This window comes from Leishmania braziliensis, chromosome 35 (genome assembly GCF_000002845.2).
Source record: "Leishmania braziliensis MHOM/BR/75/M2904 complete genome, chromosome 35".
NCBI classification, from domain to species: Eukaryota; Euglenozoa; class Kinetoplastea; order Trypanosomatida; family Trypanosomatidae; genus Leishmania; species Leishmania braziliensis.
The window spans coordinates 1098822-1114456 of NC_009326.2; the positions used below are offsets into that span (position 1 = coordinate 1098822).

At 55.8% G+C, this 15635-nt stretch overlaps 4 protein-coding genes across 4 annotated transcripts; all 4 read right to left on the bottom strand.

Annotated features, from left to right (window-relative positions):
- Positions 1 to 1040: 1040 nt before the first annotated feature.
- Positions 1041 to 3245, bottom strand: LBRM_34_2810 (conserved hypothetical protein; the record flags this gene model as incomplete). Its single annotated transcript, XM_001568337.2, has 1 exon — positions 1041 to 3245. One exon carries the CDS (start codon positions 3243 to 3245, stop codon positions 1041 to 1043), a length of 2205 nt encoding a protein of 734 aa, XP_001568387.1.
- Positions 3246 to 4160: 915 nt separating this feature from the next.
- On the bottom strand, positions 4161 to 4532 carry LBRM_34_2820 (conserved hypothetical protein; the record flags this gene model as incomplete). The annotated part of the gene is made up of 1 exon (XM_001568338.1): positions 4161 to 4532. The coding sequence occupies one exon, from the start codon at positions 4530 to 4532 to the stop codon at positions 4161 to 4163; it is 372 nt and encodes a 123-aa protein (XP_001568388.1).
- A 5161-nt stretch (positions 4533 to 9693) lies between these two features.
- Positions 9694 to 13254, bottom strand: LBRM_34_2830 (conserved hypothetical protein; the record flags this gene model as incomplete). Its single annotated transcript, XM_001568339.1, has 1 exon — positions 9694 to 13254. The coding sequence occupies one exon, from the start codon at positions 13252 to 13254 to the stop codon at positions 9694 to 9696; it is 3561 nt and encodes a 1186-aa protein (XP_001568389.1).
- Positions 13255 to 13694: 440 nt separating this feature from the next.
- On the bottom strand, positions 13695 to 15359 carry LBRM_34_2840 (putative dolichol kinase; the record flags this gene model as incomplete). Its single annotated transcript, XM_001568340.1, has 1 exon — positions 13695 to 15359. One exon carries the CDS (start codon positions 15357 to 15359, stop codon positions 13695 to 13697), a length of 1665 nt encoding a protein of 554 aa, XP_001568390.1.
- Between the last annotated feature and the right edge of the window lie 276 nt (positions 15360 to 15635).

The following is a 15635-nucleotide window of genomic DNA, read 5'->3' on the forward strand; positions in this document are numbered from 1 at the left end:
TGCTATCCAAGTTTCAACAAGTCGATACTTTGTGCGATGTGATGCCAGAGAGCGAGCAGTAGACGTAAGTGGATAACGGTGAGCAATGCGGCCGACGGTGTGGTGCAGAGAAAATAAAAACACAAAAAGAGGACGTGAGATGAGGGGTCTGAGGCTGTTGTTTAGAGTGTAGAGAGCCTGAATAGTACCGTTCTAGTAAAGCAAAAACATTGTGGCAAAGAAAGGCTCGGCACCTCCCCTCCCCTCCCTCACGCGCTTCGTCCAAGAACGCGAGAACAAGAAAAAAAGGGGGCAATACAGGGTCCCGAACGATCCGCTCGCTCTCCTCGAGGGGAGGGGGGAGTGCATAAAGACGCGGAGGGAGGGTTCACTCGCTGGCGTTCTGTAGCACGTGCACATGAGCCAGAACACTGCTGCGGCTGCGCTAACAGTGAGGCTGCCTCCTTTGTCAGCGCCGAGCATACAGCACGCACATAAACAGCAGCAGAAGAGAGAATAAAAGATGCACAGGCTCATAGACGGGTGAAACACCTTTTTTTTGCTTTTGCTGAAGGCCGATGTTTACGGGTGCCGCGCAATTGGGTCCTCCACCCCTTCCCCTCCCCTCCTCAGCCCCAAGGGTAAAAGGAATGGAAGGTGGCGCTCAACAAGAACAAAGCGCACCAAAGAGTTCCAGTAGCCTGTGTGTTCTGGAGTTTAGTGTACATGAAGGAGAAGAGAGGGGAAGAAGAAAAAAAAAAACGACGGAAACCACGCCGAGATACACACAGGCGAGTGCATCGTGAAGGAGAAAGATGCGCTGGTCTTGGCTGACCCTGAACCGTCAAAATGACGTGCATTGGTGCTCGTGCTCTTCTCGCGTCTACATGCAAAAGCTCCCGTGAGCTTCCCACATCAATGTGCTCACGTCACCACCGGCGCACCACGATTTACACACTCAACCCTAAACGGAGGAATCGGTTAGAAAATACCCCTTACCCCCCGACGGGCAGAGAAGTCCATGGACTGTGTGTGTGTGTGTGTGTCTCCCTATTTCTTTGTCAGAAGGGACCGAGCTGCTCCTTGGTGTAGGCCTTCTTGTCTAGAATGGTGGACATCTGCAAGGAAGCGTATATCATGGGCAGCGGTATCTGCACCACGAGCGCGTGGGGCTCCTCCTTCAGAGACGTCCCCTCAAAGTGCTCGCGCAAGAACTCCAAGAAGTAAGGAAAAATGTTGTCTGTTGAGCCGCTGCCGTTCTCCTTGAGCGGCAGCTGAGGGCAGACCGAAGTGCGGCGTAAGCACGTGCCAGTGTCGCAGTCGATCGTCGAGGATACATAGCGCACCTCAAATCGAATAAGACACCGCTCCTCCTGCTGCGTAGCCTTACTGACGGACATCTTGTTAGGGGCGTGATTGTCGCGGAAATTAATGTTGTCGTAGTAAGAGCTGTTCTCATCGTGCAGCCACGCAGGACTGCGGTACTTGTCCAGGACACCCACCCGCCGAGTCACAACCTCTTTGCCCGTTTCATCGTCGGTGGTCACAGCGACTACGGCTGTGGGTGGCTCAACCTCTGTGCAGTACAAGTACGGGCCCGAAATGGGTGGGTGGTTGCTCGCGTAGACGACTGCGCCGACAAATTGTGCATCTGGGTAGCTTGAACGGGTATTATGAGCGTCGTTGTACTGCCCTTGGTAAGCGGCGATCTTCAGCGGACCCTCGGTGACGCTGCACCGCATGGCAAGCGCCACCGTCTCGCCTAGGCGCGTTAGCACGCGCTGGAAAAAGCATATGCTGCTAGCCAGGGCAGCCGTGGTGGAGAGAAAGGTACTCTCAAAAGAGGTGCCACCGTCGCCGACGCCGATGAGCAGGCCGTAGTGGTCCTCCAGAGAGTAGCGGTGCACCTCGCGCAGCACTGAAATAATGTTCGGATCGTCGGCCTGCTCGCCGCTCAAGATGAACTGATGGCGCACATACGCGCCAGTCGTCGGCGTCGTTGACGGTGGTCTCGGGATGCAGCGAGTGAGAAATGAGGAGCGCAGCCCACGCGGAAGGCAGTGCATGAAATGTGGAACATGGAAGAGTTGTGGGTACGGGTTGGCAGAGAACTCGGTGCGTGTGTCAAGAGCGACAAACAGGTCAACAAAACCACTATGAGGGGTTGAATTGTAGATGCGGAACTGCACCTTGCCGTGTTTGAGGCTGATCACCGAAATCGGCGGCATCTCTTCGACGTCCTCGGACCCAAACCCAGTGATGGATTTGACAACGTCCTCGGGATGGATGGTATCCGACATAGAAAACCGTGAGCCGCATGCGATGGACCGACGTTGCGCTCCACCACCACCAAGACCATCGCTACTGACCGTGCCAGCACTGGTGATGCCGCGCCGCGGCAGGACGTGGCGGATGGTGCTGCGTCGCTTGATGGGGCGCCCGAAAGGATCTGCAGTGCTGTTCTGGAAGCGAATGTAGGTATTCAAGTCAACAATGTGAGACAGATAGGGGTCCTTCGCTCCCATGACTTCCGCGGAGAGGTCCACCGAGATCTCAACGAATGCGCCGCAAAACGGCGCCGACAGGAGGTAGCGTCCCTTTGGCAGGTGCGCCGTGAATGCAAAGCCGGCTTGCCCAGGGCAGAAAAAGGACTCCAGACGTCGCTCATCTGCCTCTTTGGTGTAGTACAGTCGGTAGTGCTGGCGGCGAAAGAGCGCTGGTAGCCGCTGCAGCTGGAAAAACACGGCGACATCGCGCAGCTCCTTTACCTCAGTACGATCAGTGCACATCGGACAGCGAAATGCGTTTGTCGAGTGAAACGTGCCAATAAAGGGAATATCGTTGACAGAGTGGAAGTGTGCAATATCACAGCCACACGACCGGCAGCAGATCACAAAGTACACGGACATCCATGACTGTTGCACAGCGAGCAGCAGTTGCGTTGTCACCACTTCGATCGGTGTCTTGAGCAGCGCCGCCAGCGCCAGCGGGTTCCATAGAGTGAAGGTAGTATAGAGGGGACGCAGCTCATTGCACGCCCTCACAATGTCCTCATTCACAAGAGGGAGGTCTTTCTGCACGATGCGGCCCGTCTGGGGTACAGAAAAGAAGGTTGGGCTATTTAAAGGGGAGTTCGAGTCCAGGAACGGCTCACAGAAGTCCTCTAGCGCCACCCAGAAGCTCCTCTCCAGCTGTTCATAGGGCAACGAGGTCCACAAACGGCGAAACGTCGCCTTGTCGATCGATGAAGTCCCTGCGAAGCGCATCACGAGATGACGTCCTACAGTGTGGGAGAAAGAGCTCACACACACACACACACAGAGCGGAAGAAAAAACACGCTGGACAGAAGGCTGAGTTGCCCCTTCAGCGGTGAAACCAGTCAATTTGAGGGAAAAAGAAGGGATAAAAACACACGAAAATATCGAGATAACAGCCGTTTGGAGTGACAGGCGGCAGTCCATCATTAACGCGTTGGAGACGAGTAGAGAGCAGAGCGTAAAGAAGAGGGATGTAACGACCAGTGTGCAGGTGTTCGGTACGCATGAGGAGGGGGGGGAGCGTCCACGCCATGTTGCAATGGAACAGTGATGCGGCAGCAGAGACAGTGTAGTGAATACGCCAGAGAAGGGCTCCCTCGACGCTGAAAACTATCGTTAGGTGTCGCCTTTTTTTCAACCCAAAGGATCAACAATACACCCCCTGCCTGACCTGTCAACAACACATAGACCAGTAGTGCATCTGAACGAAGAACAAATTTGACCTCAAGACTTTCGAGCACTGCCCTCTTCTGCGTTCATAAATTGGAGGGAAGGAGAGCAGGACTCGCTCCCCGTAGTTCTCTGTGCTGATTCTCTCTGGCCTTGGCTATTTCTAAGAAAAAGCGACCGTAGCGTCGGGTCAGTGAACGACAAGACTCCGTTTGAGGTACTGGCGGCTCTTGTGCTGCACATTCGTCAAGGCCGTACTGAGTAGTGCCCCTGCTATGTACATGATGACACGGAGTTTGAAGGGAATCAAAGAGGTGCCTAGCATCAATGCCAATCGAAACGATTTTTTTCGTTCTGGCCATTGACTCTTCCCTTCTCTTCACCCCGCCTGTTTGTAGAGCATACGATTCGTTGATTTCATCCAACTCGGCCCACCTGAGCACGGACGAACAACAAAACGTGGATGCGCCAACTCAGTATTGGTAGACACCGAACACTGTCACCGTCGCAAACAGGTGCTTGCTCACGTACACCTCCTCAAAGTAATTGTCTGTGTCGGAGTCCCAGAACATCTTGCACCCCGTTCGCATACCCTCACCACGCTGCTCACCAATCATACAGTGCACAATAATTTTGTAGCGCTCCAGGTTCTTCAAGCGAATCTTATCGCGTACGGTGTCGGCTATTTCCTTGCTGATGTTCTGCATCTCATCGGCGTTGTACTCCTGGTCCTCCAGGCGGCTCTCGAGCACCGACTTTGCAATTGGCTTCAGCTCATTCGGGCGAAACTTGTGCTGGTGATCCGGCCGGAGGGAAAAGGTGGTGGCGTCAACCTCCCCCTGCATCGTGGAGCGTCGGGTAGTTGTTTATCTTTAAGCTCCTCGCAGAAGCCTGCGGATGTGCTTGGCTTCTCTCGAAGCGGGTGCGCGTAGATGACAATGCGTACTCCAGGAAAAAGTAAGTGCAGGGGATCAAGAAACAGAAGGAAGAGTTATTTGAAACCAACGAACCCGAAAACATCGATATGCTCCCACGCAAAAGATGTACAGAGAGACACTAGCGGTGAGTGCAGGGTGAAGAGTTCCTTTTCCCTGACTGAGGGAGCGCAGCAGCAAAATGTTAGCGGCCTTTTGCAGCTACTGAAGGGCAAGAGACGCACTACGGGAAGGACTTGTGCAATTCGCACTCAGAAAGCTCTATATGACACATTATTGTTTTTTTTTCTCGTCCTTCGCTGTGGTTTCACGCCATATACCGCGGTGTTTGTCCGTACACTCGCACAGACAAACACAAGCAGCTGCATCAAACATGAGCCAAACTTTTCCATTTCTTTGTGTCCAGTGGTGCCACAGTATTCAAAATTTGCTTCGCTGTGGAGGGGGGGGGGCTCGGTGAAAGGAAGGTAACCGCAGGTGTTCGAACGAAAAAGGCCCCGCATTCACCCAAACAATGATAAAGCCGAGGAGGGAGGAGTGACAAGAATTGTGACGACAGTAAAACGATGAAAGCCCCAAGCAGCAAGGAAGAGGTGGAGGAGAAAAAGACTCATGCAGAAGAAGGCCCCACGCCCCCCTCTCCGTTCCTCCCCTTGCCGCCTCGGTGTCCTCGTTCAACACTGGAAACCAGATATGCACCCACACATCCAGCAACAAAAAAGGAGGGACCACAATGGTGATTGCAAAACAGAAGAAACTATTCCGCCAGAAACTTCAGCAGGCTGATGTGGCTGGGCAGCAGTCCCCTTCTCACCAAAGAGAAGAACGGAAAGCCGAAACCAGCGAACGCAAACCGAGCAATGAGAAAAGGGGGGCGGCAGGTGTCCCCACCAGAAATACGACAGGTGTAAAACGGAACAACAGAGAGCAAATAAACGAAGCGGCTGGAAGAAAAAAAAGGAGAAGAATCAACGAATGATGCGTTCGTGCAGATTTGGGGGGGGGGGGGGGGAATGTCGGCTGGCTTGCAGGTAGACATAGACCGCTGATCCTCTCTGCATCGCTGTGTAGAGGGGGGGGGGGCGTTGGCATGCGCCACTGAGAAAGTCCAAAAAGTTGTCCTTAGTCCACTGTTCTACAAGAGTGGTTTGAAGCGTGCAGCAGCGGTGACATGGGCTCAGCAGTGCCCATTTTTCGACATCACCTGTATATTACAAGTGCGCACACTAGCTTCCCTCTCCCCTCCACACACACCCACTATTCACTCATCGGAGCGAGGCTACGAGTAAACGTCGTCGAAGCTGGTCAGTAGCTTGTCAGGGAGATGATGGTCTAGCATGTGACCCCCCGTCATGTACACCACACAACACCTCAAGAGCTGTCGCACACCCACATCACTTCGAAAGGTGTCGCGGCTCCGATAGTCAGCCGCGATGGAACCGCTTCGCACAGTCAAGAGGAGAGCGCACGACACTGCAATGCCGTGAAGGCCAACGTACGCCTTGCGAATCTCGCGGCGAAGAACAGACGCCTCGTACTGATCAGACGGACAGCCACGTATCTGAAAGCTGAGGACGTCCGTTGCCGGTACTCCAATGTTGTGAATCAGCATCGGATTCTGCGTGCGGGGATGCACCCCATCACCCGACACTAGAGACGGTGCCAGAGAGACCCCAGCATCGGTCGCCGTTTCATTTTGCGGTCCCTTCGAATCACCGCTGCCAATGTACCAGAGCTTCGCAGGGCGGTCGCCGGAGTGGCAGAAATATGACGCGCCACTCACAAGGAGTACCGTCTCTCCCGCAGCTCCTCGCAGAAAACGGGCAACACCACCACCACGAGCGTAAGCGCGATGCGGTCCCCCCCCCCCCGCACGTAGCCTGAGCGTACAACACCGTCACCGACAAAGACGCTGGCGAAGTCAACATGCAGCGAGTGCGCGTTGTCCTTGATATCACCCCTGCGGCACAGACAGACACGGAGCACAGAGGGCGTGTATCGGCCTCCAGTGATAGAAACTCCCTGTGGGATGCTTACGACCGTTCCAAGCAACGCGAATGAGGTGCGGATCTAGCCAACTGCTCACGACCAGTATAACATAGGATAAGCTACTCTAGCAAACCCGTGTCTTACTATCGAAAGAACGCGTGGAGGTTGGTTACGGTTCCGCTCAGCAGTGACGAGAAACTCCAACAAGGAAGCTTGCTTGAGACCCATATTGTTCTTTAGTCCACCCCTGACCGCTCCCAGGGCAGCAGCCGGCGGTGATGCCTCTGACGGACTTGGCATGCAACGTTGTCCGCGGACACACCACACCCCTGTTCGCCTCCGATCGCTTCGGAAAGAGCAAAAAGAGGCAGGAGAATCACACCCTCACGCTTTCTGTACCCAAGAGGATAAGGCAAGAGGTCCTACCCCCCATCGGCAAGGGCAGTTCCTTGTCGGGGAAGCATGGTTGGTCCATGGAAGCTCATTTCCTTCATCCAGGAAAGCACAATATAAACGAGATACTTCTGCTTCTCACCCCTCACCGTGTCCAGCGTGCGGCAACAAGGGGACAAGGTAACACTCTCCGATGGTCCTCCACCCCCTCACATGCGGTGAGCAAGTCGCAAAATCAAACCTCAGGCAGTGACTGGGGTCGATGCTCGCAGGTTGCCCTAAATGAAGCCACACACCGGACACGGTTCCCCCGTTTGTTCCCATACGGGTGTGAAGCGGAAACCACGCAGGCATAACCCCCTCGTAGCGGTAAAGCTAACAGCGCTTCTCATGGGCACTGGTGCGTGTTAACAGTGCAGAGATCGACTGCGCAAGCGATGTCGTTCATGGCACTCCTCTGTACCACCTCTTCCGCGGAGTCGGCCGCGTGTATACGGGCCTAGGCAGTCCTGTTCGCATAGGGAAGAGCTTGAAGTAGCAGTCGACCCTGGGTTAGAGTAAGAGGTTCATCTTCCGAGTGAATGAGCAGGCTTGAGAGAAAGAAGGTGCTGGATTTAAGGGAACTAAGGAAAGTGCATCTAACACTGAAGCGGTGGCGCAGACCGTTTGCATTGAGAAATGCCTTTGCGTCCTGTTGGAGTGGGATAACGGGGAACCAAAGAAAGGACAAGGAAGGGGGCACATGACAAGAGGGAAAAAAAAACGAGGGAAAGACGAAGGAGTTCAGCCTTTTCCTTCTCCTTCTAGTCGCTCCACTCAGTTGCACTGCTTGACGCTGCACTTCCACGCAGAGAACAGCGCACAGGAGTCATATTTCTACACGGATGAGAGTGAATTTTTCGCGCATCTGTGTGGGTGTTGTTTGGTCGGAGAGTTCCTCAGCGGAGGAGGTGTAGTGCTTCCGAGAGACCACACGACTGCCAACCTGATGATCATAAGCTTCCCTCCTCTAATGAAGACGGAAAGATCACAAAGGATAAAACTTGCCAAGAAAAAGGCGAATCGGTGTTGCGGCAGCCATAAGAGATCTGCCTTCACACCGCACACCGCCACATGAGAAACCACCCAGCAGCTCGCAGTGTTTTTTGGTTTCGCCACATTGTCCTTCTCCGCCGTAGAACAGGAGGCCAGTCCATCTCTACCACGGACTGTCACATACACATCGTGGGGCACCAAGCAGCCCTAGACCCGCGTTACAGCAATGTGCCGACACAGACATTGAAGCACAGTCTCAGGCTCACGATCTGCCCAACCCCGCTCCGCAAGCTGCCTCAGAGCCGCTTCCACCATGTCGACAACCACGTGGTGCATTCCTCTGGGTGACTCACGCCTTTCACACCAGTAGAGAGCAAAGTCCGACTGAGGTATGTTCGAGTCACAGTGCCACTTCGTCCATCATATAGAAAGGCGCAGGCATCCTCACTGCCACCACGACATCCAGGACTTCACCCCAAAAATATCAGTAGCGATAAGACCCTCCAACCCTCCCATGTCAGCGGTGCCCGACTTTGGCATCGCCCATAGTCCTTCGGCATTTCCAGGTGAATGGCGGGAGCTGTCTGGATTCCGCAGGCAAAGAGCCACACTGAATTCTGAAAAACAAAAAAAAAACAATAAGATGGGTGCTCTGTCACGCAGTACATTGCCTGAGAGAAAAAAAAAGGCAGTCCCGCATCGGTGCACCTCGTTCATGTACATCGGCGATTCCAATTAGAAAAGCAGATCGAGGAAAACAAAACAAAACGGACGCTCAGAGTTCTCCCTCTTCTCAAATTTACCCACCGTCACACACGCATACACACATGCACACACATAGCGATCCGCAGTCCCACACGCGCAGCGCCGCACCACGGCAGGGACCTCGCCGCCCAGGAGGAGCCCCCTCTCACCCACCTGCCGTCGAGCCGGGCCACGCGTCTTGCAGGCTCTTTCCGGGTGGTGGTGGGTCTAGGTGCATGTGGGGAAGGGGAGGGGGCACAAGGAGCAAGTCGGCCGGCCTCAGACCAGCGCCCTCTGCTACACGGGGGTGCCCTGCCTGCGCTGTGGCGCGGCCACTCTCCACGCTGGGGTCTCGTGGAAGCGGCGCTGTGATTCGGTGCGCCCTCGCCGGGCACCCGGCACCTGTGCCTCGCCGCCAGCTCGGCCGAATGGGGGAGACGCCACCCCACTCGCACGCACGCACAGTGGGGCTGAGTGGCGCAGGTCGCCCCGCGCCACTCGCGCCTGCCCTCTGCTCACCTCCGCATGCCCCTGCTCGCGGGCGCTGCCACGGGTCTGTGGCGGCAGCGGCATTCCGTCCCACACTGAGCACGCGCGCGCGAGGCCCGTTATCAACCTCACCGCGTGCACGGCCATTGCGGGCCATGCCGGGCACTACGTCAGGTCCGACGCCGTCATTGGCCCACACAGGTGCGGCTACCGCAGTGCTAGCAGAGTAGCAGGCAGCGCGCCATCTGCGCTCCACGTTGTCGCTGCTAGTCACGCACTGCGGCAGGAACCCAAAGCACGAGCAAGTGTCCGTGGTGGTGCAGGCCAAAGGAAAGAGACAACTTTGCCATTCCTCACGAAAACATTACTAGCCGGCAATGAACGGAGACAAACATGTAAGGGAGGAGATGAAACCTGCCCGTCAAGCCCACAGATTAGAACACCACGCGCTTGCTGCCAGAAAGGTTACCTGTTGCAGTGAGGGGAAGGTAGGCCGGTTGACACCGAGTCCGTTGGCGAGAAAGCGTACGAGGCTTCTGCGCTCCTCCTTCATGCGGCCACACCTTGTGACAACAGTCTCGTAGGTGTCCCAAGTGATCTCGTCCGTTGCGCTTCGCTGCGTGTGCGCGTGGAAGCGCCCGTGTAGGAGCAGCAGAAGGGGCTCTTCTATGTGAGCCATCGCAGAGGCGAGAAACTGCCGCATACTCACGAACGTCAGCGGAGCGGAGCGGGAGGCGATATTGTAGTCCTTAAAGACGTCCTCTGGGTCAATCATGAGTAGCGGGGAGGCGTTGCGGTAAATGTAGTCGAAGACAGTCCGCACGTCGTCCGCGGAGACAGCAGCGGTAGGGTCAGCGGAAGGCCAGCAGTAGCTCAGATGGTACAACATATACGACACGAAGTGCACCTGCGCAGGGGACACAAACCCACGGATCACGTCAAGATACGCAGCCAGAACGCTATCTTTCTCCACCACAGCGTCCAGATAGCAAAGAATTTCGTAGAGCGTTTTTCCCACTAGCTCTGGGTAACCGTATCGCGCCTCGAGCTCGTCCACTAGCGCCTCCTGAAAGTCGCTGAGCACGTACATGTCCTTGAAGAACCGACCCGCCATGTCCTGCCGCAGCTGCAAGTTCGCACACTGTTGCGCGGCACGCGCGAGGCACTCGTCATAGCGATACTCCATGCGAATAAAAAAGCGCTCCGAAGCGCAAGCCATGAGATGGTCGATGGTGGTCACTTCAATCATACGAGGAGTGAGGGAGCGGTAGGTACCAAACAGTTGCTGGTACAGCAACCACTCCGGTGCGCGATCTGGCGACAGCGGGTTTAGCCGCTGGAACGCAACTGTCGAGGCCGTCGTCGAGCTCACTGCGCCGGCGCGGTACTGCAACCCAGCGTTATTCTCAACGAGGCTCTTGCTGCCAAGCTCTTTAAAAAGGCGCAGGTTCGGGTTGCCACGGTAAATGCCAGTGTTGTCTCCACCTCCCACATTACTGGACTGAGAGGACGATTGGGGCACCACCGACTCCCTCACACCCGCCGACGCGGCAGCCACCACGCGAGCTTTTTCAGCGTGGGCATACTTGATCTTCACAAAATTGGTTGCATCGGGCACTTGAATGGACAACGAGGGATCCACGTAGTTCATACGGCACAGCAGCCTTTGCTGTACCGGGTCCTCGCCGGTGAACACCTCGACGGTGCTGAGAAAGCGCTCGCTGCTGAGGTCGTGCATTGGGTGGCGAAGAACGCGCTGCATGACCGTCTCGGCCGGCAACACTTCGGATACCTTCTGCCGCATCACCACTACACCTGCCTGTTCCGAGTTAGGACGTGGAATAGTGAAGGCAACAGACGTGGCCGAGGGTCCGAGAATGTTGGCAACCCATTCTGCACGCTGACCTCGACCAGCTCTCTTCAGCGATGGCGCGCCTTGGGCAGCAGGCGGGTCTGGCAGTATCGTCACAACAGCCCTGCTGTTCCGCGCGTGCTGCGCAAACGATGGTGGTTTTGACAATAGACGGCCTTTAGGTGTCACGGACGGCGTTGGGAGACCTGCTGCAGGCCGAAACGGTTGCGAACCTAGTGACCCAGGCTTGTGACTACTTGTCAGGGTGCCTTGGTTCTCCGTGGACGGTCGCGCCAATGCGCCGCTTTGCTCGCTGTTCGAATGCACCTGCTCACGCCAACCGGCACCGTGTCTATCGTGCATCATCGGTGTCTGCGATTCCTGATGCAACATTGGTGGATCCAGCTCTATGGAGCCCATCGCGCTACCCGGCGCCGTCCGTGTCGCCTTCGTCTGCAGTGGGGTGATGTCGTTCATCGCCTGGTACTGCTGCAGACGCGCCTGCATCGCGTGCCGTGCCTGGAAGTACTCGTATACACGCTGGTCAAACAGAATGGCCACGAAGCCGTCCGTTTCATCCGGGGCCTCCTCGTCATTGCCACTGTGTACCAGCTCCAGAGGGATTCTGTGCGCGCCTGCTTGCTCGGCGTCGTCGTCCGCCACCATCGTCTTCCCGCTGTTGCCACCAGTGCGGTGCGCGGCGACCAGGCGCCGGTATGCCGCGTCACAAAAATGCATGTCCTCCAGGAGAACTACAACGTCGTCGGTCATCGCCTTACGAAGCTCCCGCCTCGACGCTTCTGTTGTAAGCACAAAGTCATTGTCGTAGGCGTCCAAGATCTCGTTCACACGACTCTCCACCTGCCCGAGCAGCACCAGCAGCACCACCCGCTCATCTCCCTCATCGAACAAGCTCTGCGTCTGCGCGATTTTGCTCAGCTTCAGCTGTCGATACCCTTCTCTCAAGTGGTTCGACACGTTGCTCGACACTTGTTTGCGCAGTCGGAAGAGTCGCAGTTGCACATCTTTATTCTCGACGTGGAGGTTCTGAATGTCGCGCTGTAGTTGACGCTGAATCGTGGCGGCCTCCTGCGCGTCCGCCTCCAGCTTTTGGCGAAGTCGTCGACACTCGTCAGTCACTTGGTCAAACTGTCGCCGAACTCGCTCAAGCTCCGCCTCGTACCAGGCGATTTGCTCATCCTTTTCCTCTACGCAGCGCTGCAGAAGAACAAGGGATTCACCAGAGGTACTCTTGCCCAGGGCAGCGGTCAAGAATGCCTTGGCGCGCCGGAGTGATTCCACCTCGTCAAAATAAGTCTGTGTCAGGCCGCTGTCCTTACGCAAGGATGAGCCGTCCTTCAGCCTCCTCAGGTTGTCGCCGTCGGTGCCCTCCCCTCTGTGTGGCTGCGTTCCTGTGATAGAGCCAGTGGTGTCACTGTTGTCACCCACAGCGTCATCGTTGCTTTGAGCAACGAATATGGACCGACAGAATTCGACGCGGAACAGTCGCAGCAAATCACCAATGAAGGAAGTGTTCGGCTGCGCTTGTATAATGTAACTGACTCGATCAAACAGCTCCATCGTTTTCAGCGTGCGGTTGAGCGACGGCGGATCATGCACTCCGCATGCCAGTAGCTCGCGCAGTTCCGTTTCGCATCGCAGCAGCTGACTCCGCCACGACTCTACGGTGGGGTACAGGGAGAAGGATGACGACACCGGCTTCTCGGCGGGAGGTGCACAGGTGATCGCCATAAGCGCTTCCGCTGGTGATGGCGCTTCTCCAAGATTTACAAGACTGTCCCCTCCTGCCGCTGGACCCAAGGGGCTTGCGAGCGGTGCTGCGACGCGCGTCGGAAGAGGCCGAAGGCATCCATCGAGCGAGAAAGCGTTCTTCTTGTAGACACGCGCGGTCCGCGTTGTCCCAGTTGAGTGGACGCGCGGGGTCGTATGCCGTAGAGTCGGTAGCGCTCGCGTGCTGCGTTGCTGCGACATATTGACGACCGACGACGAATGTGCGGTGTTCGCTGGGTGCCTGAATGTATGCACGGGTAGAAGAGTTCTGGAGAAACATCGGTGACTTAGCACCGGTATCAGTGGCGGTAACAAGAGCAGCAGTAGAACACATGGCATACGTGCGAGTCATTGCTGTGGACGTGCGGCTCGGGGAGACACACCCACCAACGGTACGGTGTGCTCGAGTGGTTAGAGCTCAGTCACTTCTGCGAGCACTGGGCAATACAGAGAGAAGGTGGCCAGGAGGGTAGGGAGTTGGCTTCGCTGGAGAATAACGCGTCGACAGGAAATAGTGCGAAATACACCCCTACGCGCGTAACAGACGCAACTCGAAACTTCAGGTGCCACGATTGCCAGCGATCAAACTTTCTCAATTGCCCTTTTTGTTTGTTTGTTTCTTCTTCATTTTCGTCTTGTGACTTTGATGCATCACGGATAAGCTGTAAAAACAGCACATGTAGCGCTGGCCAAGTGTAGAAGAGGAGTGAACGCGAAAACGAAAAGAAAAAAAGAAACAGAAGAACAGCGCCAGCGCTACAGTGTTAACACATCCACCGTCATGAAGAGCCCGACATAGGAGAAGGGAAGTTCTTCCAGGGAGACGTCAACGCACTTGCCATGGACCTTGCTGTGGTGGGGTTTGGTCGTGTGATGGAAGGGTTTACCCACAACTCCTTCACCGGTAGCAGTAGCGCGAACAGGTTGTTTACGGCCCCTAGCACGACCAAAGGCAGCTGCAGATTGTCAATGCCATCCATGAAGCACTCGGTAAGCGTGCACGCAGCAATCATGGTGAAGGAATAGCAGGCAGGGCCCGTGATTGGAACCTCAGCGATCGCGAGAATCACTCCCCAAAAGATAAAGCCGCATACTAGCCCGCCCAGGGTGCCAGTGGTCGTCTTATGCGTGATGGACGTGTTAGCTCGCTCTGTAAAGAGGGCGTTCTTTAAGTAGCGTCCGAGTGTGCGTCGCGAGCTCAGAAACAACGAGCTCCCAGTGATCGCCGCGCACGCGTCTACGATGCCAAGCGACACAATGCCAGGAATGATGTTGATGGAGAGCTCGATAATGGCTGGGACCGGCGCACCATCGATGGACAGTTGTCGGTAGCGCATCATGAGTGAGATGCCAAGGCCAATGAGTAGGTACACGTGGGTGCGCACGACGCCATCGAGGTGCTCACGGTCGTCGATGTGGCGGGCCATGAAGCGTGAAATGTACTGAGAACCATACACATTGTAGTACCGCGCCACCTCTATGAGCACGCATAAGCTGATGGCGGTGGAGAACGCAAATGCCATGAATGGCGGATCAATCATCGTTGCCGGAGTGAAAGCGACGACAGCGATGAAGTGGAACAGCTTGCGGCGCACCGTCGGTCGTACTCGCATGGACACCACATCGACGAGGTACACCGCGAATGGCAGAAGCGTAAGCCAGCATACAAGTGTCCACATACGGAAGCGGCTGGAGACAAGGTACGCGTAGAGCCAGCGCAAGACGTTTTCCCGAAACTGATAACTAATGACGAGGCCAAGGATGAGCCCGACCACCGCATTCGACACCCAGAAGATGACGGTGATGCGCTTGCGGCTCACACAGCGCCGAGACGACTTAGAGTTTTTGTTGGTCGGAATAAGACACCATCTCGACAAGACAGAGACGAGTATGAAGATATAGATGGCGCACAGGATCATGCCGCGGCTCGCGATGTGCGTGTACGACGTTTGGTACCCTGGCGCGTTCAGCGACAGCACAGACTCGCGGCCGCCGTCGACGCTAAGGTTGTTGTTGACACAAATATCGCAGAAGTAAAAACCAACGAGGGAGCCGATGAGAATCGCCTCGTTGTCGCCGACGACGGGCAGCAGCTTCAAAAAGAAAACGTATCCAGACACGACGTACGCGATGGCGCCGAGAGAGATGACCTTATCCTTCACAATAAAGTAGACTACTGTAAAACCGACGACGGCGTAGAGGAGCGTCTCTACAATTACGTTGCGGTCACGTAGTGACTTCCCCCGCTTCTCAGCCTTTGCCGCGATCAGGGACAGGTAGGAAAGCAACGTGGACGCATAAAACAGAATCGGCGAGTGGCCGAGATCCATCGCGTGATCGAGGCAACGCTCCGACAAAAAAATGAGCGGCATCAGCAGCCGACTCTCACCGTGCTCAGACGTAAGGGCAATGGTGCAGAGAACAAGAATGCTGCACGCCTGCATCCGAAACTGCGCCTGCCACGAGATACACGCTAGCAAAAACGACCACAGCAGCAGCAGCGTCGATGAGTACGAAATTTCAATTCGCCTCCGAGCACGCTCTGCGCTCGCGTCCGCCGTTGCAGTGGAACGCGCATTCGACACTGAGTTCCTCACATCCGCCGCCGGCAGCTTGCGGAAGTACATGGGATACTTCATCCGAATTGTAGATACAAGTGTTTGGGTATATGGTGTCCCCACTGAATGTGGGATCGTGTGTGGGTGTGGGTGTGGGTGTGT